The following is a 21,520-nucleotide window of genomic DNA, read 5'->3' as shown; positions in this document are numbered from 1 at the left end:
CTTGTTCGGCAGTTAAGCTGCACTCCATGATCTGCTCGGTATGTAACTCCAGTATGTACCCCATCATGCACGCGGCAAATCATTAATTTAGCCACTTAGCCTTGTTCTAAATGTGATCTTAGAGAATCACTACTAGAGACACAACATGGCGAAATATATAAAGGTAGGTAACCTGCTTCGAGAAAGCAGAGAGTAATCACCAATCGCATCTGCCACCATGGTCTCATTCTCATTCTTACTCGTTGCTGCCGCTTCCCTGGTTCCAGGAGCACTCGCTGCCCCTGGAGAACAGCTCGAACATGGAAGTACTACAAGTTCCAGAGACATTCAAGCTGCGAACTACTTCTCCAATTGGTCCGAGGGCGGTAGTAATGTTAGATGCAATAGAGGCTCTGGGGGCTCATATAGCGTAACTTGGTCTGGCCAAGGTGGCTTTGTGTGCGGGACAGGATATAACCCAGGAGGGTCCAGGTTAGTCAAATCCTCAGAGGGCCAAAGAGCTCGTACTGATGAAAGTATGCTGTTGTTTACAAATATCTCGCAATAGGACGGTCAAATACAGTGGCTCATACAATGCCACTGGTCCCGGTTATCTCGCTTGGTACGGATGGACGAGAAATCCTCTTATCGAATACTACATCATCGAGTCTTATGACATTCTTGCTCCTGGCGAGCCGTGGACCAAGAAGGGGAGCTTTACCTTCGAGGAGGGCACATATGATCTGTACACAAGTACTCGGAACAATAAGCCATCCATCGAAGGCACAAGGACCTTTCAGCAGTACTGGTCTGTCCGCACTGAACATCGCGTTGGTGGAACTATTACTACCGGAAGACACTTCACCGAATGGGCCAATGTTGGACTTCGATTAGGGAATCACGACTATGCGATCCTTGCAACAGAAGGATTTGTGAACGGCACTAAAACGAGCGCGGGAACTGCCAATATCAACGTGGAATAAAAGAGAGCAGTGCTTCAGTTATGCTAGCAGCAGAATGTGGTACCGTGCGCAGGTTTGACATATTACTATATAGTTACCTACAACTCGTTGTCTAAGGATGCGTTGAAACTCCGCTAGTAACAAGCATTTCCCACCTATTATACAGGTCTACTTAGCTCGTCTATTTAGTTCTGGTTTTATTAGACACCGAACCATAGGTCCATAGCTTATGAAGTCGCTTGTTTAATGAATCATTAGGTTACTCGATATGCCGACGTGCCGTTCAACCTCGTAGTACGTAGTATTGTAGACTTTGACAGCCAAGGTGGGTCGTGAAAAGACTTGATGAGCAAGCTAAATAAATAGTAGTAGTAGCTGGGCAATGCAAGCCATGGGTACAACGAATGAGACTAAACATTCCTTTGAAGGTACAGCTTTTGCGACCGGAATCATGTTCCGGGGTGGTCTATCTGAACACTGTTCTCATTGATGGCCTTGTGTGTGTAAGAATTTATAAGGTGTTCTGATATTTCTTGTGGTTGTGATCGAATGAAGAAAATATAGCTTGCTTTCTAGTTGAATTCTCAACTGTGTTACGTATAAGCTGAGATGTAGCTCTGTGAAGCTGAGTGAAATTTTTACATGTAATATAATCCAAATTATAACAGGCGACATACATGTAGATAAAGTCTTGAAGCTAGTTACTTGACTAAATCTCGTACTAGACTTGTTACCTCTTAAGAAATCTAGAGTTTGTCCTTAGGAAATGAAGGCAATCTTAACAATATAGATTTTGATTTAATATATTATAGCTTATAGAATAATATAAAGTACTTTTTAGCTTTATATTTATTATATTTATATCTAAATTATAATACTTTTTCTATAAAAAGTTTTGATCTTATAATATTAAGCTTCGGATGGAATGGGCATTATACACTATGCGCGGGGGATCTGGACTGTAGAGAAAAGTATATAGGAGGGTGATACCTGAGGCATAATTGGGTAATGGCTGTTGGTGCCTGAAAAAAAAAACGTTCAGCTCCAAATGCTACCTATAATGCGTGATAAGAGGGGCATAGAGTCTTAACAAAATACTCATCCTCAGCCTTTGCTTATATTGCTGCTGATTGCAGTTAACATGTCGGCCAATTACCCTACCAACGAACTCCAAAGAGAATATGCGAAAATGATAGCAAGACCGGATCGAACCGCAAACGGATTAAAAGGTGCCTACGACCCGAAGAACATCTTCCCTGGCTCGCCATGGACTCCGTCCTCGTGACCTAGTATCTCGGAGGCTCGCGAGACAGCTAATTCAATGTCCGAGAAAGTCCTATCCGACGGGAAGCTACAACAGATTGTAGGGAGGCACCAAGATGTTATCCAAAAGCGCTGGCTCAAGAACACGAGGAAGCGCCAAAAAGAATTTACTTTTGAGCGCTTGGCCAATATATGTCAGCTACTCACCAGCCTGACTATGAGGCATTCCGCCAAGAGAATATTGGGAAAAAATTGGTTGGGCTTTCGAAATACCCAGAGGCGTACATGTGGCCCGGTATTAACCAGGAAGATTTGAGCAGCAAGTCTTTGATGATTTTTATTGAGAGCCGTGGGCGGAATCCTCCAAGTGCATTTGCAGGTACTGACATACAATCTATGCACCTCGGTTCTATCACGCATGCCGTTAAAGAGCCATGTTTCTATTAGGATACACTATGTTTCTCGATGGCGATAGTGTTGATTCTTATGGGAAATTGGTTTCTTGGGGGGAAGATGAAAAGGCTCTGGATTACTTGTTTACACGGCTCCACTTCACACCTGGGGATGGTTTGCGGGTATTTGAAATCCAGCAACGCATCTATCCGTTTCTAGTAAAGTGTTGTGAGCTCATACTTCATGATTTGGTGGAGGCTGGCAGCTTACTTGATACTCCTATCATCGAGCCCGAATCTGTCTCTGCGGTACAAATGGCAGATTTGGCTATTGAGCCTGAAACTGTTCCTCCAGCAGGAGAAATTCTTCCCACTCTTGCCTCTATTTCGGCCGAAGCTCCATACCGTCTTCCAGCTAACTTACATTTTAATCGCCTCAAGAGCATAATCGCCGCCAAGCGATCCGCCGCAGAAGATCATATCTGGGCTTTGAGAGAAGACCCTGGATATTTCGCTGAGACGATTATAGATTGGAGCGAGCATCGAAACGATCCATTAGCGGATACTATGGGTAACCCACATCCAACAGGACCCCACACAGTGGAATTTTGGGAGAGAGTAATCAGAAATGCCATTGCAGATGCGTATAGCGGATTTATGAACTGGGACCTGCTTTTACGTCACGTTAATCGTTTGATTACCCTGCAAGAAAAGTTCAAAGATCAGATTTCCTATGAAAAGCAATTCCCTAAAGAGTATTTGATTGCTCTGCTTAAGTTCAAGCAACTGTAGGTGATTTATTTTACGTTTCTGAGGGCTCAACTAACAGTTTCCCAGCCTTCTCGTAAACTGTGAAACTCCTATATTTTACCTGAGAAATATACAATCATCACCACCGTTGAGGCATCACTTTGTTCGAGAACCACAGCGGCCAGGTACGGTCAACATGATGACCCAGCCTAGGAATCTTAACGATCCATTTTTCCACAAGCCGTGGGGAATTTTACTCACACTTTGGGATGCGGAACAGAGACAATTATTTGGCGTGACAAAACTCATCGATGCATTTGAACAACTCATACAGGACCCTCAAGAAAAGAAGAACATGTCTCCGTATATTCTAGGTCTCTTTGCTGATCTCAGTGTTCTCACGAGAGCGCTTCACGAAATCGAGATCTATCAGCCATGGGCAGCTACGTTTGAGGACGAGAATGAGGTATGTAACTTGTATGCTTACTTGAAGCAGTCACTGACCTCGACAGCAACACTCTAGAGAGGTCAGTGGACTTTTTGAGGAAGCAAAGTACACAATGGAATGGATGGAGCACATGGATTACGTCTTGAAAGGCATCGCCGAACTAGCCATGCCTAAGGACGAAAAGTTCTATTATCCAACCGACAAGAAGCGAACTAGTCAAACCACTGATGCTATGATAAAAGCTGAGCGGAACCTCGATCTGTTCTGGAGCAGGTATAATCTTAATTGGAAAAGGATTGCTAGGAAGACCGTGGATGCTAGTATGGGAGATCACATACCATCGCACCGAGGGCAACCACTAGCCAGAACGGCACCATGGGTAGAACCACGCAAAGAGTTGAAAGCACCTCAAGAACCAAGAGGGCCACCAAAAGACCCGGATGGATCGTTCGGAGCTGGATCCGGCACCAAAGACCAAAAGCCCGAACCAAAACAACAAAAACTCAAAACCAAAGGCGTCGGAAAATCAAAAGAGAAAGACAACCAACAAAAAAATAATAATAACCCCCCCAGCTCGCAAGTCTCCCCACAACCTCTCTTCAGGGTCGACAAACGCAGCCTCAAAGTCGTCCGCGTCCTCTTCCACGTGCCCAATCAAAACGACAAGCCCGGTGAGATTCCCTGGAACGATTTCTTGCATCTCATGACCAGCGCGGGATTCGCGGTCCAGAAACTATACGGGTCGATTTGGCAGTTTTCTCCGGTGCATGCGGGTCTTGAGAGGAGTATCCTGTTTCATGAACCGCATCCTGAGGTGAGGATTCAATTTGTTATTGCGAGACGGATGGGGCGACGGTTGAATAGGGCTTATAGGTGGGAGAGTGGGTGCTTTGCATTGGAGATAGTCTTTTTTGGTATAGAGTGAGCATTTTTGGCAGTTGAGAAGGCTCCACGACTTTAAGAAAATCTTCTATAGCAAACCGCACAATGAAGTTGGTGGAACTCATGAGGCTACCGCACATGAACTTTACCAGGCGATATGATTCGCATTAAAATGCCGTACGATATTAGTCGCTTCTGATGAGCCCTTCTGCATTGCCACCGTTCTTGGCCTCGATATAAGGTACATTGCCGAGGCTGCTGACGTACAAGAACGCATGTGTCGTATATAGGAACTCATCGCGGCGGTTGACAATGGCCTCCTGTTCTTATCATCTTTGCCGTCAGCAATACCTTAAGACAAACCTGGAAACAAATGGTACCGAATGATTGACAGTTATTCCTCTTAAATCCGTTTTACCGGGACTCCCGAGCAATTTGTAGTGTGCACAGCTATCCACTTTGCACTGCGGTTTGTTCTGGTAAAGTAGTCCTTATCAAGAGTAAGGACGGGGATCCACATCGTATGGCTCATGACGCAGGTGGAAGGCGAGCACATCACGTCCTTCTTTGCTTCAGAGACGCAGGGTACCGGCATTCACTCGCCGAGAAATATTTATGTCAGCGAACTCTATACGCTGTATCTCCTTGTAGTACAGACAATCCAGCAGGTCGCCCACCGAGTAGCCAACGAAGATGATACGAAGGAGCTAGTCCAGGTATCTAATGATGCCGGCAAGACAGTCAGGAGTACAAGGCATGTATAGAAAGGTTAACACAACGAGTTACGAGTTAGAGCTGCGATAGCGGAGACATGGACGCGAATCAGTACTTCGTTCAGGCCGTGTATCAAGTCATTGGTCCTAATATGAGGATATTATTTGAATATCGGTGCCTATGTGGTTCTCTCATGACATAGTTGCTCAGGTTGTTCCGCGGAATCAAACGTGGTCTGCTGACTGAATACTGCATTAAATAGTTAGTGCCACTGGGAGGTGATACTCAACATCCACTTTTGCCACATMGGTCTCGCTGTTGTCTGATTTGGTTTTCTCTGGTACACTATATCCATCGAGGAGTCCGTCATCTCTCTTTCCTTTCTGTCTAGAATCATCGTTCTGCTACTGGTACTAATTCCGAGACCAGTGCCGCACAGTGCTGGGCTGGACGGACCAGAGGGGCTTGCATTTGGAGGTAAAGTATGGCGGGCCTGTCATTGATCGAAGCCGCGAGATGTTTGAGATTGGCCTCGGGCTTTACTTGGCTCGATGGATGGGGCAGATAATAAAACCCATAAAGTGTAGTATGTTTCTTATCTTAACTAATAGATGTGTGTAAAACTATTTACCTTAGCTGCTTAAATTCACGCGTTGGATGCTTCTTCGCGTTTTCATATATTTTGGGGGAGGGTACGCGCGGCTATAAAGTGTGTAGTGAATAGACTATAAATATTGAGATTAAAATCTAATTAAATAGAAATAAACCAGTCGGGTTACAAGGTAGCAGGTTACTCTTATAACCTTTTGTAAATAAATTATATTGATGAGACGTTGCATTGAAATCTAGCACGAGAGTATTCTAGAATACTAGGCGGCACATATCACTGCTTTCTGCAAATATAAAGTCTACATGCGATCGCATGTAAAGGGAATAATGTCGCTAAGACGAATCAAAAGCCAGCACCTCCTCGACATAACAGCAAAGCAACAAAGGAGAAGGGTGTGTAATTATCAGTGATATAGACTCCAGCCTGAACTCCATAACAAAAGACCTTAGACCTAGCCGACTGCCATTACTATCAGGGGTGTAATTTACATCCAACACACGGGTTAGGATGTTCAGAGCTCTCGAAAATATCGGCCTTGGCCTTGCCAGACACATTCAGGAAGCCAACAGCCCCTTTGTCCATCCGAAATATGGCATGATCCACAAAGGCATACGTGCCAGGCACGACCATCTTCATATCAACGATCGTCGCCGCCCCTGGGGGAACGCCGACAGTCTGTATAAAGCGTCCAGGGGGGCTCAGCACATCGCCATCGCGGTAGACGTTCTTGAAGTTACTACCGATGACATGAAAAGCGCTCGTCAGGTTCGGCCCCGCATTGCCAAAGAAGACTCGGACGGTCTCACCGACGTTAGCCTTAAGAGGTCGGTCCCGCGTCATAGCAGACTCGCTACCGTTAAAGACAACGAGGTTGGGCTCCTCACGAAGGCCGTTCGGGTATGAGAACTCTACTGTCGTGGACCGGCGGCCGTCCTCGAGCACCTCGGGCGGCTCGTGGTAGAACTCACTCTGCATCACGTAGTACTCCCGGTCCACGGGCGGCAAGTCCCCCTCCGCCGGCTGCACGTAGATTAGACCATACATGCCGTTAGCAATGTGAACTGGCACCGGCCCCGCGGCGCAGTGGTACAAGTATAGACCGGGGCAAAGCAGCTTGAATCTCCCCGTCTTGGTCTGGTCCTCTTCCGCCGTCGTCACTGCTGCACCTCCGCCGGGTCCAGTGAAGGCGTGGCAGTCGATGTTGTGTGGGTTGCCCGTGTGGTCCTCGTTCGTCAGGGCCAGTTCAACCACGTCGCCGACTCGCGCACGGATGAAGGGCCCGGGGACGATATCGTTGAACGTCCACTGTTCATACTTGTACTGGCCCGTGAGCTGCATCTCCTTGGTCGTAGTCGTCAGCGGTACCTCGAGGAGCACGGGATAATCTCGAGTGATCGGTGGAGGGACGAGGGGCGCGCTCGTCATGATCGCCCTCTCTCTAGGGAGTTTTGCTACGTCCAAACACTCATCATCCAGAGTCTCGTAGATATCGCCATTGGGGTCCGTCGTTGGGCCCGGCCGCGCAGGGATAAAGGGGATCGTTTGTTGCGTGGTAACAGAGTCTCCTCCTGCTTTCGCCGCGGGGCCCCAGTTCATTCGGACTGAGTCCTGACGTCCGCTGTATAGAAACGTGCCCAGCGAGACTGATGTCGAGAGCACCAGGGCATAAAGTAATCGATTATTGCTCGCATGCTTGGTTGCGGTTTTGAAAGAATCAGTGGAGATGCGACGGGCTCGACTCCACGAAGCTCCTCCTCGTGGTGAGATGAATGGTCTGCTTTCCGCCAGTCTCCAGGACGTCCTCAACGGCGCACGCAAGTAGCTCATACTGAAGGTGTCGAAGCGCAAAGTGACAGTGTAAAGAGCATAGAGCAGGAATGGAAACGACACAAGAATGGAAGGGAAATGTCAAGACGGTGGAAACTGGGGAAGGGAGGCTTTTTCTTACCGCCAGTACCTCTGCAGAGCAAACCATGACGGCGGCGCCGGCCACCTGCGAGCAACTACATCGTACAGTACCTCCGTAACATACCAGTGTACGGAGATGTCGATATCTGCGATCGATGACGATTCAATCCAACTGGTGGCGCTACGCCGGCGATGTCCCACTAGGGATGGTTTCCTCGTGGCGCCCCAGTTGCGATCCCTTTATTCGCGACGCTCTATTTGTGGCGCCTGAATATAACCCAAAGGGGCCGATGCCCCCTTATATGGGCATGGCGTGATGATCCCGACCTCTGGCCGACGACGTCAATGAAATCCCGATTTCCAGCCGACCATCTCTGCCAAGTAAACAAGCCGAACCCCGCTATGGCTCCTAGGACATAGTGGTTGTGTTATGAGGGCTGGTAGCTTTGTGGCCATCAGGCTGGGTTCAAGCAGCGTCACCAAGGGGCACAGCAACTGGCACAACAGCGACAAACGATCCTCTGGAGGCGGAGCAGCTGGCGGAAGGTTGTCACCTGGGGACGCCACGCTGACAACAGCCCCGAGGCTGCGCAGTGCAGTCCCAGACGCCTAGTTGCTTTGGGGGGGCCCCGTGAGGTTCTCAAGATGCTGTATACTCGAGTAGCGGGATATTCAAGCCATGCTCAAGATATGGTATATGCATCTCCGCTGCGTTGTATTCGATAGTCGCACGTCGTTTCGGGGCCTTCGCCAGATGTAGACTTAAGCTGTGTTTCTCTACAGATATCTACGGCGAAGACAATCCCCGATTATCGATTCGTATGTATGTGTCTTCCGTACTCGACAACTTGTCCCGCAACGGCAATCGCATTCTTGGTCGGCCGCTCAAGAGATGTCTCGTCGTATGTGCCATACTCGAGGAGCGACTGGTTATCGACAGGACAAGGTTGGGATTGCGTTACAAGTTGTTCGGTTCATTCCCCCAAACCGTCCTCCTTCTCCTAGACTCAGACCCAGTGCGAAAGCGGGCCTCGATAATCGGGAATCGATACCAGGTTAAATCCTGCACGAATGTTAGCAATGAGGCAGTTATAATTGGCAGGCTGCTTCCTGCTCGGCGCTCTCGGTTTTCAGAACGTCGCAACAGCTCGAAGAAATCATGGCAGAATCGCGCCGTGGCCCGCCATAAATGGCTAAATCATCAAAGATCGTCGTGTTCTGTGCAAATATGGCGAGGATGAGCTGATTTTGCTTGTTGGTTGACAGGATTTGCTGTGGCTCGACTACTGAATGACCACGAAGCGGGGAAATACCTTTCTTTATCCTATGTACCAGTGTACTGTATATCACCCGAAATCGCAATGACGTTTTAACCTTTTCGTCGGTTCCGCTGGCAGGTTGACAAGTACAAATACAGATACAGATACAGTACAGGTACAGATAGGGGAGCAGATACGACGTACAGTGCTGTAGCACCAGACATCGAGTATTCGTACCATTTGTACGTAAACTCCACCGCCACCAGGGTCTCTGGAGATTGGGCGTTGATAGCGCAGCCCTTCCATGCTGGACTGTTTGACTTTCAGCACGAGGGAAGAGGATGAAATGTTTTAATTTCATACATTGAAAATATATGATAGGCCCGGTGATCCGAGTTTCCTTGCCGCGCTACTCGTTCGTATTTCATATGTCGCGAAAAGAATTCGGATCCTTCCCCTAAGCACTTGCTCAGAGGCTTGTTCGTTGTTCACTTTCATACTCCACTATATTTCTCACAGTGAGTTGCTCTTCTGCGGGCTTCCACTCAGTCACCCCAAGTTTTCGGATGATGAGCACACCTTGAGCAATTTGATGGATATTGAAAGTAAGTACATTTCTAAACTGTTTATTAGTAGTTAATAGTAACATCCTTAAGAACCTCGGAGACTATTCGGCGAACGCGCCGCCAACTCTGTGCGATGATGTCTTTTTGCTATGGACAAATATGAGCTATGGATCCAGTGACCACGAAAAAAGAAAAATGGGCCAAGCATAAGCAAGTTATAATTAATACAAAAAGTAAGAGATCTTCAATTAAGTTAAAAACTCTATTAATATACGTATCTATCTAACTCTTGTAGACCCAAGGCTCGTGCGTCTTTATTCGTTTCTCATAGTTCGCAGCAGATTCTCATATAGAGTTTTCGCAGACGCACTCTATATGCATGGCGTGGACTGAACCTCCGGAATTACTAGGGCCATATGGTAACATGGTTGCCACGAACGGTTTATTGGTCAAATGGCTCTACTCTGATGATAGACTGCCCTATATTGCTCAGCAGTACGCATAGAAAGGGGAGAAAGTAGCTCTGTTGTAGTTGAGACGCCACCAAAAATATCACCACTGTGACCAACGGATATGTTCCATATCCTTGTCTATCCGAGGACATCTGGCAGGAATCGGTACTCACCATCGATATTAAGGGGTTTGTGGTCAACTAGCTAGATCAGCTGCAATCCGGGGGCCGGGGCAGACACTGACTTTAGGATGGGCGCCGACATATGTCGCGCGATTAACGCCATATGGGAAGGACACCGCAGTTGTAGGACAAAAGAGTGGCAAGCTTTGCGCCCTATCCACCCAATAGGATATATAGTCTAGCCAATAGCCACTAGTCTATTAGCGGTGCTGGGGACTTGGGCTGGGGTATTGCCGCAGATGATAGCAGAGTATACTTCACGACCCTCAGCTCTAATAAGAAGACGAAACAGCTTCAGCCTTCAAATGAAACTATCAATATAATTGCATATGGGGCTGCAGACTTGTCAAACAGGAAGATCCTTTAGCAAGTCCCCGCCACGAAAGATAGCACAGATTTAGCCCAAGGGAGCTTGTTCGAATACCCTATTAATGGCCAAGAAGAGAATTCACGCACAATATCACATAAAATCTGAAGTAAGGAGTGCGCATTTTATTATTGCAACTTTGTACAGAGACAAAGAAACATACTAGAGACCAGCTTTACTAGCGTGCCCCTGGTGATAATCATGCCCCCTGTGCTGTGGCTCAGAATGCATTTACTGAGAGAGATATGGACATAAGAGAAACTGCACCTGCCAGCCGCAGTGGAATGGTTGAGTGAGAGATCTCTTTGACAACTCAACCCCAATCCAGGCAGCTTGGTCTCTTGTTACATCGACCCGAGAGTCACTGTAATCATCAGCCGCCTTCCAGCGGGGGCCAATGAGAGGTGATCTCCCCATGCCGTGAATTCTTACTCAGTCAACGCTGTGTCAGCCAAGCCCTCGGTCGACACCGCACATGAGGGTTTTAGCTGATATCATTCGAGTGTGGATGTTGTGTGCCATTTACCACACACGGAGATGCCAATGGGAAGAGGGAAAGAATGGGGGCCACTGTTACCTGTATCTGAAATACTTGGTGCGTGAGCGTGTAACGGTTCGATCTTGGTTAGTTGCTACGTAGTAGGACGCGTAATGAGAGAAGCAGTTGGTAAGAAGTGATAGAAACAGTAAGAGTGGTTGATAAGGCAGTGCGACAGAAAGGAGATTCGTTGGCTGCCGCTTGTCTGGGGGGCTACGACTCAATATTGGTAGAAAGGGAAATGTTAGAGGGAGCGATTTAGCTAGCAAGTGCAGCGGAACGAATAAATGTAGATATAAAGGGAAAGAACAAGGGGAAATTGGAGCAGAGAGGTGCAGGCCCAAAGTCAACGTGTGAGAAAAAAGAATTGAAAAATGAAGTTTGAAAAAAATGAAGCGGGTGTAGAAAGTAAAAGTGAAGATAAAGAAAAAGACCGGAATGGCAAGGGGCAGCAAAGCGGCAGGGCAGAAATGGCAGAGGAAAATGTGCAGAAGAACAACGCAGAGAATGGAGGGAATAAACGAGGGGATAGGATAGAAGACGGGAGAGGATGGGAGAGGATGGGAGAGGAGAGAGAATGGAAATCGAGAGAGGATGGAAGACGAGAGAGGATGGAAGTCGAGAGAGGATGGGAGAGGAGGAGGTCGTGGAAATATTCGAAATCGATGCAAGGTGTTGGACTCGTCGGAGCGTTTTTCGAACCGGAACCTAAAAAGAGCCTCCCTGTCAGCCGCCGTGAAGAGGCTGGTAAGACACTACCCATCACCGTGGTATCATAATGCAGCGCGCTTCACGTCCAAGGGGGACTGCCTCGAGCTCATTGCTCGCTGTACTCGGCAAACCGCACCCGAAGGTTTGGCTCCCTGGGGTTCTTCGACCCAGGTCCAACAGCACTGGAAACGACGTGCAATGTAACCAGTGTAAAGCAGGAACTGCCCCAGGCCACACTTCCGAAGAAGGCAGCCCCACCCTTTCGCCAACCATCTGACAGATAGGCTTCCGCATGCCCCGAAGGGCACTTGGAGGTATCAACAGAGAGGGGAGGGTCTGTGGGGATGTGTGTCGTTGACCACACACGGGGTGCATAGTGCAAGATCGCCAGGGTGATGGGGAGGGGGCTGTCTTACCTGAATGTGGCACGATGTAATTGAAGTCCATTGCATGGCGATGTTGGGTGGTGGGTTGTAGGGCGAAGGTGAAGATGGAAGGTGGAGACTTCAGGCGCATCGAAGAGAGAGCCAAAGCAATGGGATGGACAGAATGATGAAAGGCAAATGAAGGATGAAGGGCGAGGGAAGAGTTGGTTGGATGAATGATGGAGGTGGTGGTGATGAGGATGGTGATGATGGCGATCTATGAGGTCGGGGGGTGAAGAAAGGATTAGGGGAGAAGAAGAGGGTGGGTGGGCTATATATTTATACACGCAGCAGCACGACTTCCGTGATTGCGGTAGCTCGGTTTCTGTGATTGCACTAGCTCGGGTTTCCACTGATTGCGGTAGCTCAGTGATTGCAAGAGGCAGTCAGATGGTGATTGCAGTGCGGTGAAGTGCTGCTTTTTTTCCATTGGCCAGCAAGCTTGGGAGCCCAAACCTAATCACTAGGCTGCATAAAAGGTGTGTACGCTAAGGATACGGTGTGAACCATGGTCGAGAACCCTCAAAGTAAAGTTAAAAGCACGCTCCATTGATTCGTGTTGACTATTGACGGCTCAAAAAGCAGGGAAGCCACGCACGTCGAGGGGGACTTGGTCCACCAATCGCGAAGATAGGAAGGATTGGCTCTCGAATGCTGCAGCAGAATAGATCCACATGCAGGAAGCCAGCAATTTCAAAATATTAATGGAGTTTAAACGAATGTCCAAGAGTGTTGGAGTTGCCGTGCGCGATCATTGCTTGTGTGGCCAGAATGGGCGAGGAAGTGAGACATGATGCGGGGCCCGCAAGGACAGACATTATGTATTGGATCCTTGATACCATGCCTTTCGTCCCGAAAATTATAGAGGCAAGCATTACAATGGGGATTCCTCCATATACGAACTGAATCTTTACTCTTTTAAATCCACCGCCCGTTTCCAAATCGATGCTCCCGTCAGTATAGAGAGTGTCGTGCACGTAATTATACAATACTCATAATAAGTTCCAATCTAAGCACATTTGCGCCGCGAAGCGCTCACCTCGATGAGGCTTGAAGTCTAAATCATCCAAGTCCTGGGAAGTACTCGGAAATCGGATTAAGGTTTGTGATAGTAGCACGATCCACATTAAACATCCGTCCTCGATAAGCGAGGATCGACAGCCACCAAACTGTTGTTCACGCCTCTGGTTGGCTGCTACCACGCGTGACCCCTTGCTACATCGAGTAATTCCTCACGACAAATCCTCCCCCCTTTTTCATGGCATAGCATTCCCATTTCGCGAGAATTATTAATTTTCCGTGGAAAACATTTCGCCGTGGGAATTCTTCCTTTCGCCGTAAGAATATCAATGTCTCATCAAGTTGCCCCTTGTCGCTTTATACGGTGCGGACATTATCGACGAGTTTATCGTGAGTAGCACTGAATACCATATGCAAGTTCAACAAATACCTTTTTAGGGTTGTATTCCCCAAAGCTTCTATCTTGGAGAATGATCGTTGCCGACATTCATATAAGGTTTGCAGGGCAACTAGCCCCTGACTTCGGATTTAAAGCGGAGGGGTACAGGACCGGCTGATCTGGGGCGGGAAGTTGGTTGAGGACTGGCAACATCTGTACATGGATTCCCATAGGTACTTGGTCAATAATTCTAAATGGGAACGAAATTTTAGCTGATGAGAGATGGATTGCTTATACGTAGTATAGAACGGGTAATTTGAAGGAGATTGATGTAAATTATGTAATGCTTTTGACTCTGAGACATCGTACATCCCATCAGCATTTCGTCAACTTTAGAGGTCGGTCACTACAGCGTCGATGTCGAAAATATAGCCATGATTGGGCCATCTGGAATATTCTGGAATATTCTGGATTTTAGAAGCGCCCAATATACCGCCAACCTGTCGCCAGCAGCTTGACCCGCGTACTTTTTCCAGCCAGCCATAATTGACTATCACCTTAGGGTACAGTGGAGTTTTGAGCTCTTGCCAGTCTGACTCTCGACCACAAGGGTGACGGCGAAGGGATTCTCGACTTGCCAGTAGCCCATTCCCCTGACTACCGGTCTTCCACTCCCCTATGTTCGCTGTCATGTTGGGATGGTTGTGCGTCAAGTTATCAACGTCGGCAATTACTCGATCGGGCCGATGCTGCCTATATTCGACATTATATTACCTTCTACCTTCTGAGTCAACGGCCGAAGGATCATACATCTGCTAAGAGGATGTGGAAATTTCGAGGATGCAGAGTGAGATGCGGGATAAAGGTGTAGTTGGTCGCATGAACTTGGAAAAAGGCTTGTAGCCTACCCCAAATGGCAATGTCGATGGCTAACATATATGCGGGCTAGTTTTCGACGTGACAAATGCCATTTTCGTGGTAGTCCGAGGGCACGGTTGGCTGCTTCCGTGCTATAAGGACTTGACGCAGAAATATTGTCCAAAGCCAAGCAAAACCACCAAACATCCCACTAATACATAGATACTATAATAATGTGATTTCGTAGTAGCCAAAATCAGTTGATCAGAACAAAAATAGATACAGAAGCTATAACTGCTCGTTACTAAACTACGCATTGTGCAGCTATCACTTGGAGCTTATAGAAGGCTTATCAGACTTTATCCAGCAAATAGTGAGAATTGGGAATCTCGTAGACACGGGTGCAGCCTCCAATGGCACACCAAGCATTTTGGTAGAGACGTAGCCGCCCACACCATCATTCGGAGCCGTAGCTGAGATCAACAGATTCATTGTGAAAAATGACCGACCGCGAAACCGAGTTCTCAGGCTGATCGGCGAGGAGCGCCACGGCGCCACTTTAAGTTAGAGTGTAGACTTGCATGCGAAGTGATAACACAACAGAGTGAGGTGCGCTGCAATGTCTCTTGTCGCAAGGCTGGAGGAATCTTGCATCGGCGTGTCTCTAATCAATCCTGACAACGAGACATCATTGCGCCTTTGTACAGACTAAGTGAAATCCTTCACCGAAGCATTACGCTGGATCTTTCCTTTCCCATTGGCAGTTGGTACAGGATGATCTCAATTAAAGCGTGGGAGGCGAACTCTCAGATACCGAGTACTAAGTCAGCAATAGCTGCTGATGGTAGTCTACAAATACCGCCGCTCCATTTTCGTCAGATTGGGGCCTACTCCCAATTCATTTAGTCTCTCTTCCCTCAGCGGAAACCAATTTTAATCTTTCATGCCAATAGCAAGCGACAACAAACATAGGAGTTGATGCCATTGGGATTGAGTTCTTTCCCAATGAGGTGGGTTTTCTTGATTTGTCTGCTTTACTCTGCTAATCTCGTGTAGGTTCTCGTTTTGCTCCTAAAAGATCTTCTCCCTCTCACTTCCACTTGCCACCACTTCAAATATACTATTCCCAAATGTTCTAGGGGCACATTAACGAATAGCACACCTAATCTAAACCATTAAGTTGACTGCGGTTTTGGTAGACCCGACAAAACACGAAAGGACATCTGAGGACGCTGTCGAAATAAAACTCATACTTCCGTCCTCTAAAGCCAAAAAAATGATAGCCGTACCCCACGCTCAGATCCCAAGGGCCGATGGCCTCAGGGGTTGGCCAGTTAATATGAATACTTTGTATGCCAAGAGGACCACCTTGAATTCCGCAAACTGCTTGGCCAATTGGCCACAGAGACAAATCTGGTTAAGTTAAAGTTGAAGCTTGCAGTGTTCCAAAGCTCTGTAGCAATTTAAGGACCGTGTGCGCCGAGACAAGTAAGACGGAAACGTGGTTGACCCGACACTTAGAATAAGAGGTTGAGGGTGAATGTTTTGCCGAGGGACGAGCTTGCGCAATTGCTACTTAGTGCAGACAACGATGTGGCTGTTAGTTACATACTACCTAGGTAGGTAGCCAAAGTTATCAGGATTGGGATCCTCACATATGTATAATAACAATAACATAATGGTACCCTCGCTGACCCAGGAATGTCTTGTGGGTATAATCCGAGGGAGATGCTTTTTATTAGGAGCTATAACGCCGTTCTATATACTGTATACCGTATGATTCCTCTGTTGTACAATCCGTTCCTGACTATCATCACGGTCGCTTTCCCAGCGCACCAGGTCCTAAATCCCCGTCGACCTCGGTTGCGCCTTGTGCCTTCAACTTCTCTAGTGTTTGATTCCGTTGGTGTTCCATAACCCTCCGTTTCTTGAAATATGTCACCTGTATGCCGTGAATTAGCCCGAATCAAGCTATTATAAGCAGACCTAGGAAGGACCACTCACCCAGCTTGACGCACAGTTCGTCTCAAACTGCGTGCTCTCTTTCTTACACCCCTTCTCCGCCTTATCCTTCTCCGCTATGCTATCTAGTATCCCGTTCTTGTCTAGACAACTAAAATAAGCATCTCTCGCCTCCCAGCACCTGGCCCGTTGTGTTCGGTCGGGAGCGATAGGCGCGCCGTCGGAAGAGATTTTCGGGGCTGGTAGAGAGCTCGATGAAGTGCTAAAGAGACCCATTTCTAGAATGAGGGCGGGGATAATCTGAGGGACAAGAGTGTTTAATTTCGAGGACGTAGCGCCTATAATCCGGCAGAGGGTCAGCATGCATCACGCAGTTTTCAAGAGACTAGGCAAACGGGCAGACAGTCTACTCACCTCCGAATTTGTTAATTCCTGAATGCAGAAAGTAGAGAATAGAAGGATCGTAATTAATCGTTCGAGGCGCGATAGCAACCTTGGAAATATGCATTGCATACCTGAGGTCGTGAAGGCACGTGACGGCGGAAAAATAATTGCGCGCCCGGATCTACGAAGCAAGGTACCTAGGTACGTACCAGGTACGTATCGGCGGAAATAGTTGGTCGCGTGTCCTGGATCGCAAAACGTCGAGGATATTCCAAGTACCTATTCCAGTATGAGATAATACTATATTTTGTATAGCTTGCTCATGTTAGAGAAGAGTCGCCGGATCAGGCGCTCCATCGGCCAGGCAAAGCCATGGTAACTGACCGTGATCGGCTCCTGAATTAGATGAATTATGATTTTGCTGACATCGAACATCGGACGAGATTTCTTGTCTTCTACGTACAATTCTTGGCGATACTCACGATGGCTTCATGATTTTTCGGGTTAATTCGCCCGTTTACGCCGCTGCCTGCTCGCTATTGCGGTTTAGAGGTGGCTCGACTCGCGAGAGATGCCTCGACGTTTCGTTCCGTCTACTAGGTATCGGGGTGATGTATTACATTTTGCGACAGATGAGCTGGAAGTTGCTTGTCAATCCCAAGAAGTCTGATGAAATATTCGGGTGGTACTTTGTCCTTTGTACTTGTACCGTACCTACCTTAGGTAGTACGTGAGCGACCATGCGCAGACTCTCCGCGAAGCACGAGTATTAATATATTAATATTGTTTATAGGTGCGTAGTAGTCCGTGTTGGACAAAGTTCGTTGCTCACAGAGCTTGGATCCTGGGAGTGCTTCGCGCTGTTGTGGAGAACTTGGGATTTGGAGATTTGGAGATTTAGGCTAGTAATCGATTCCAAAATAGAAACGTTTTCCTCCAAGTACTGTAAGTAGCCAGTACTTCGTAGGTGCTCGTGTAATAATAAGCCCAAAATAACAGCCCGGCACCTCCTATGCCCTATGGGGATTCTGCGCCGTAGGTCGAGCTCTAGATTCTGACCTCTAGGCTCTAGGCTCAGCCTTAGATAAGGCACCTTGGAAGGTAAGGTACAGTAGGTACGGATGCTCGAAATAAAAGCACCTTGTGCTATGTCCTAAGTACCAAGTACTGTAAGAAGTATCCTCTACTTGCATCAGGTCGAAGTACCGAACATACCCTATCTGTACTTCGTTCCTCCTACCGCGAACCCGTCCGAGTGCGAAGTGCTGCAAGTCTGGAACAGTTCGCCGATCAATTCCTCGTAACAATGGTCTCGGTGGTTGTGGATCAAACACTCGGTGCTCAGTGCTCAGCGCAGCGGTCTCAGCCCCCCAACCCGCGCTACTCTGCGGCACCAACGTCGTATTTCTCAACCTCTTCAATTGCTCATCTCCCATATCCATCAGCAATCCTGCTTGTTAGTTTTTCTTGAATCCTTTTCATCCTTCGTGCTTCTTGGCCATAACTCTTCGCAACGCCCGCGGTCATTGGACCATTGAGTCCTTAGCTTAGTCCTTGGTTGCTACGCACCTTTCGCATGCTAAGCTTCGACCGAGCCAATCCGGATAGTAACACCCTAAGCTTCTGTGGCCGCCCTGAGCTTGGAGAGGATCGCCAATTCAAGAAAAGTAATTAAGCTTTTTCCTTCGTCGCTCGTGTGTCGGGGATGCTGCTGTTGGGGTTTCTCCGCACTGCTCGAGTGCTCATACTCACTCTCACTCGCACTCGCACGCTCTCACTCGTGCTCGAGTATCCTGTGATACTAATAGTTGCTGCGCGGGGTCTAGCAGCTGCATTCAGCACTGAATCGAAGCCGATCTGCGTGCAGATGATCATTGTTGTCGATACTCATATGATGGACACTCGTGATGCAGCACTGGATACCGCCGCGACTGCACGCCGATCGTCCGCTGTGCCTTCTTTCATTTGTTTCCAAATTTCAATTCTAATTCCACGTCTCACAGCAGCTGGCTAACCCTTCTGTAGGATCTCATCGCCATGGCCTGGTGCCCAGAGCCCAAGATGCGAAGTGTAAATACAGCTTGCACAGCGTAACCACGCCTCGTCCCAACTATCAGCAGGGGGCCATCGGAGTCGTGCCTAGGCCGAACCCCTGAAGGGGCGCGAGGGAACAGCGCCTCAATCCCCCACCCTAATCCTACCGAGGAGATTCCTGCCATGAAGGAGTATTCACGCTGGAGAAGCCTATTGTGGGTGAAGGGTGAAGTAGTGAGGATCCAGTCACCTGCTGAGCAGGTGTTGCCTCTGCCCGGACATGGATCAGATGATGCCAAATCTGAGCTTGGCCCCTGGTGGGCCAAATCATCATATAAACCGATCCGTTCCTTTCACTTAATTTTTGAAAAGCTTGGTTTCCTCGCCTCTACTAAAACTCGCACTATTTGCCTAGCCGTTGGCATACTGTTAGTTATGTTGTTAACGACTGCACTTACCGCCGTGCTTCTGCTTGGTCAGGCTGGACGATCTCGCGCAGATGTTGATTTGACTGTTGACTTGGGATATTCCAAGTACCGTGGTTTCAATGGCCCGAATGGCGTCAGTCAATGGTTCGGTATCCGATACGCCGCCCCTCCAGTGGGCGATTTAAGATTCAGAGCGCCGCAAGACCCAGCCATCAATACCGCGGTGCAAGAAGCAAACAAGGTACGACCTTTCGAAATTTTGGGAGAGATTAAAAGCTGATGATATCTAGCATGGTCCACTTTGCCATACTTCACCCTCGAATTCGCTCGACACCAGCAAGCAGGAAGACTGTCTCTTCCTCGATGTTTATGCACCGAGCGCCGGCAAAGGAAAGCATCCCGTGCTAGTATTTTTCCAAGGAGGCGGATTCAACGGTCTTGCGAATCCAAACCAGGATGCAACCAGTCTTATTAAGGCTGGTGACCACGATATGGTGGTTGTTACATTCAACTATCGCTGTGGCCCGTATGGGTTCTTGGCCAGCAAAGAGGTGAAGGCAGATGGAGCCCTCAACGCCGGATTGTTGGATCAGAGAAAGGTCCTTCAGTGGGTGCAGAAACACATCCACCTGGTATGTCCGCTATCCGATTTGTCGTCCGTTTGCTCACCTCAAAATAGTTCGGGGGAGATCCCAAGCATGTAACCATTGCAGGCGGTTCAGCAGGCGGAGCATCCGTCAAACTCCATCTGACAGCCTATGGCGGCCGCGACGACAATCTATTCCATGCTGCTGCTGCGGAGAGTCAATCCTTTGGTGTTGAACTGACCGTCGAAGAATCTCAATACCAATACGACGCACTAGTGAAGCGGGTTAAGTGCGACACCGCGGCCAACACCCTTAAGTGTCTCCGAGGTGTCAGCATCAAGACCTTAGCAGAGAACAACCCCAACGTCATCAGCCCCGGTGGAGGAGGCGGGACCCCGCTGTACATGTGGTCAAGTACCATGGACGGGGTCTTTACACCGAATTTCACTTACAATCTTATTTTGCAAGGGAAATTTGTCAAAGTCCCTGTGATCTTCGGGTGTGTATTCCTCGCCCCTTTCCCACTCCCACTCCTCTCCATTACAGCCAACTCCAAATCTACCAAGTAAACATACATTAACATTACTCCATCACAGCGATTGTACAAATGAAGGCACAGTCTTCACCCCGAAATCCATCGCTAACGCCACGCAAATGGGCAACTTCCTCAAAAACAACTTCCCAAAAGTAACCCCCTATCTGGGCGTCATCGAGCTGCTCTACCCCTCCACACCACAAAACCAATTCCCCTCCGCAGCCCCCTACTGGCGACCCGCAGCAGACGCCTACGGTGACATGCGCTACACCTGCCCTGGCATATTTCTCTCGGTCTCGTATCCGAACCACAGCGTAAACGAAAGTTGGAACTATCGATGGGATGTAGTACGCCCTGAGAACGCCAAGAGCGGGCTGGGAGTTACTCATGTCGCGGATCAAGGAGCAATCTGGGGAAATGCCGGACCTGTCGAGGCACCACTTTCGCCGATGATGCAGGCGTATTGGACTAGTTTCATCAGGACAAAAAATCCGAACACTCATAAGCTACCGAATGCACCAGAGTGGGGTGAGTTTCTGCCAAAGGGACAGATCCCGAATAGTCCCATGCGGAGGATTCATTTTGTGAATGATGTCAAGGCTACGGCAATGGAGACGGTGGATGATAACCTGCAACTGAAATGTACTTGGCTTAATGCCATCGGGGGGCGGATTGGACAGTGACGAGTCCTGTTGGGAAAGATATGTACCCGCCTTACCAGGGGATTGATTTCACAAGCACGGCGTTTTAGGTAAAAAGACTTGCGATATTGCATTTTCGAATTTGGGAGTTGGAAATTGGAAATTGAAGTCCAAATTGGGTGTACATCAAGGGAGGGAGAAGCATAGACGGCGTTAAGACATGGATATACCCCACATATCAGTAATTCTTTTTATACCTTGTACTTAGATTCCTAACTAGACTT

General features: G+C 48.2%; 6 protein-coding genes across 6 annotated transcripts; 4 read left to right on the top strand and 2 right to left on the bottom strand.

Annotated features, from left to right (window-relative positions):
• Nucleotides 1-217: 217 nt before the first annotated feature.
• BP5553_03254 (Endo-1,4-beta-xylanase) lies at nt 218-962 on the top strand (the record flags this gene model as incomplete). Its single annotated transcript, XM_032011877.1, has 2 exons — nt 218-471; nt 548-962. 2 exons carry the CDS (start codon nt 218-220, stop codon nt 960-962), a joined length of 669 nt encoding a protein of 222 aa, XP_031871570.1.
• Nucleotides 963-2,659: 1,697 nt separating this feature from the next.
• Nucleotides 2,660-4,719, top strand: BP5553_03253 (Uncharacterized protein; the record flags this gene model as incomplete). Its single annotated transcript, XM_032011876.1, has 3 exons — nt 2,660-3,384; nt 3,434-3,812; nt 3,859-4,719. The coding sequence occupies 3 exons, from the start codon at nt 2,660-2,662 to the stop codon at nt 4,717-4,719; spliced, it is 1,965 nt and encodes a 654-aa protein (XP_031871569.1).
• Nucleotides 4,720-6,471: 1,752 nt separating this feature from the next.
• On the bottom strand, nt 6,472-7,827 carry BP5553_03252 (Uncharacterized protein; the record flags this gene model as incomplete). The annotated part of the gene is made up of 1 exon (XM_032011875.1): nt 6,472-7,827. The coding sequence occupies one exon, from the start codon at nt 7,825-7,827 to the stop codon at nt 6,472-6,474; it is 1,356 nt and encodes a 451-aa protein (XP_031871568.1).
• Nucleotides 7,828-11,646: 3,819 nt separating this feature from the next.
• BP5553_03251 (uncharacterized protein) lies at nt 11,647-12,051 on the top strand (the record flags this gene model as incomplete). The annotated part of the gene is made up of 1 exon (XM_032011874.1): nt 11,647-12,051. The coding sequence occupies one exon, from the start codon at nt 11,647-11,649 to the stop codon at nt 12,049-12,051; it is 405 nt and encodes a 134-aa protein (XP_031871567.1).
• A 4,427-nt stretch (nt 12,052-16,478) lies between these two features.
• BP5553_03250 (uncharacterized protein) lies at nt 16,479-17,135 on the bottom strand (the record flags this gene model as incomplete). The annotated part of the gene is made up of 3 exons (XM_032011873.1): nt 16,479-16,607; nt 16,670-16,965; nt 17,042-17,135. The coding sequence occupies 3 exons, from the start codon at nt 17,133-17,135 to the stop codon at nt 16,479-16,481; spliced, it is 519 nt and encodes a 172-aa protein (XP_031871566.1).
• Nucleotides 17,136-18,587: 1,452 nt separating this feature from the next.
• Nucleotides 18,588-21,278, top strand: BP5553_03249 (Carboxylic ester hydrolase; the record flags this gene model as incomplete). Its single annotated transcript, XM_032011872.1, has 7 exons — nt 18,588-18,678; nt 18,820-18,955; nt 19,037-19,081; nt 19,132-19,714; nt 19,764-20,105; nt 20,153-20,559; nt 20,657-21,278. The coding sequence occupies 7 exons, from the start codon at nt 18,588-18,590 to the stop codon at nt 21,276-21,278; spliced, it is 2,226 nt and encodes a 741-aa protein (XP_031871565.1).
• Nucleotides 21,279-21,520: the final 242 nt, after the last annotated feature.

Source organism: Venustampulla echinocandica, assembly GCF_003357145.1.
Source record: "Venustampulla echinocandica strain BP 5553 chromosome Unknown scaffold_1, whole genome shotgun sequence".
Taxonomy (NCBI): domain Eukaryota; kingdom Fungi; phylum Ascomycota; class Leotiomycetes; order Helotiales; family Pleuroascaceae; genus Venustampulla; species Venustampulla echinocandica.
Note: the sequence above shows the minus strand (reverse complement) of the source record. Positions and strands in the feature narration are given on the sequence as shown.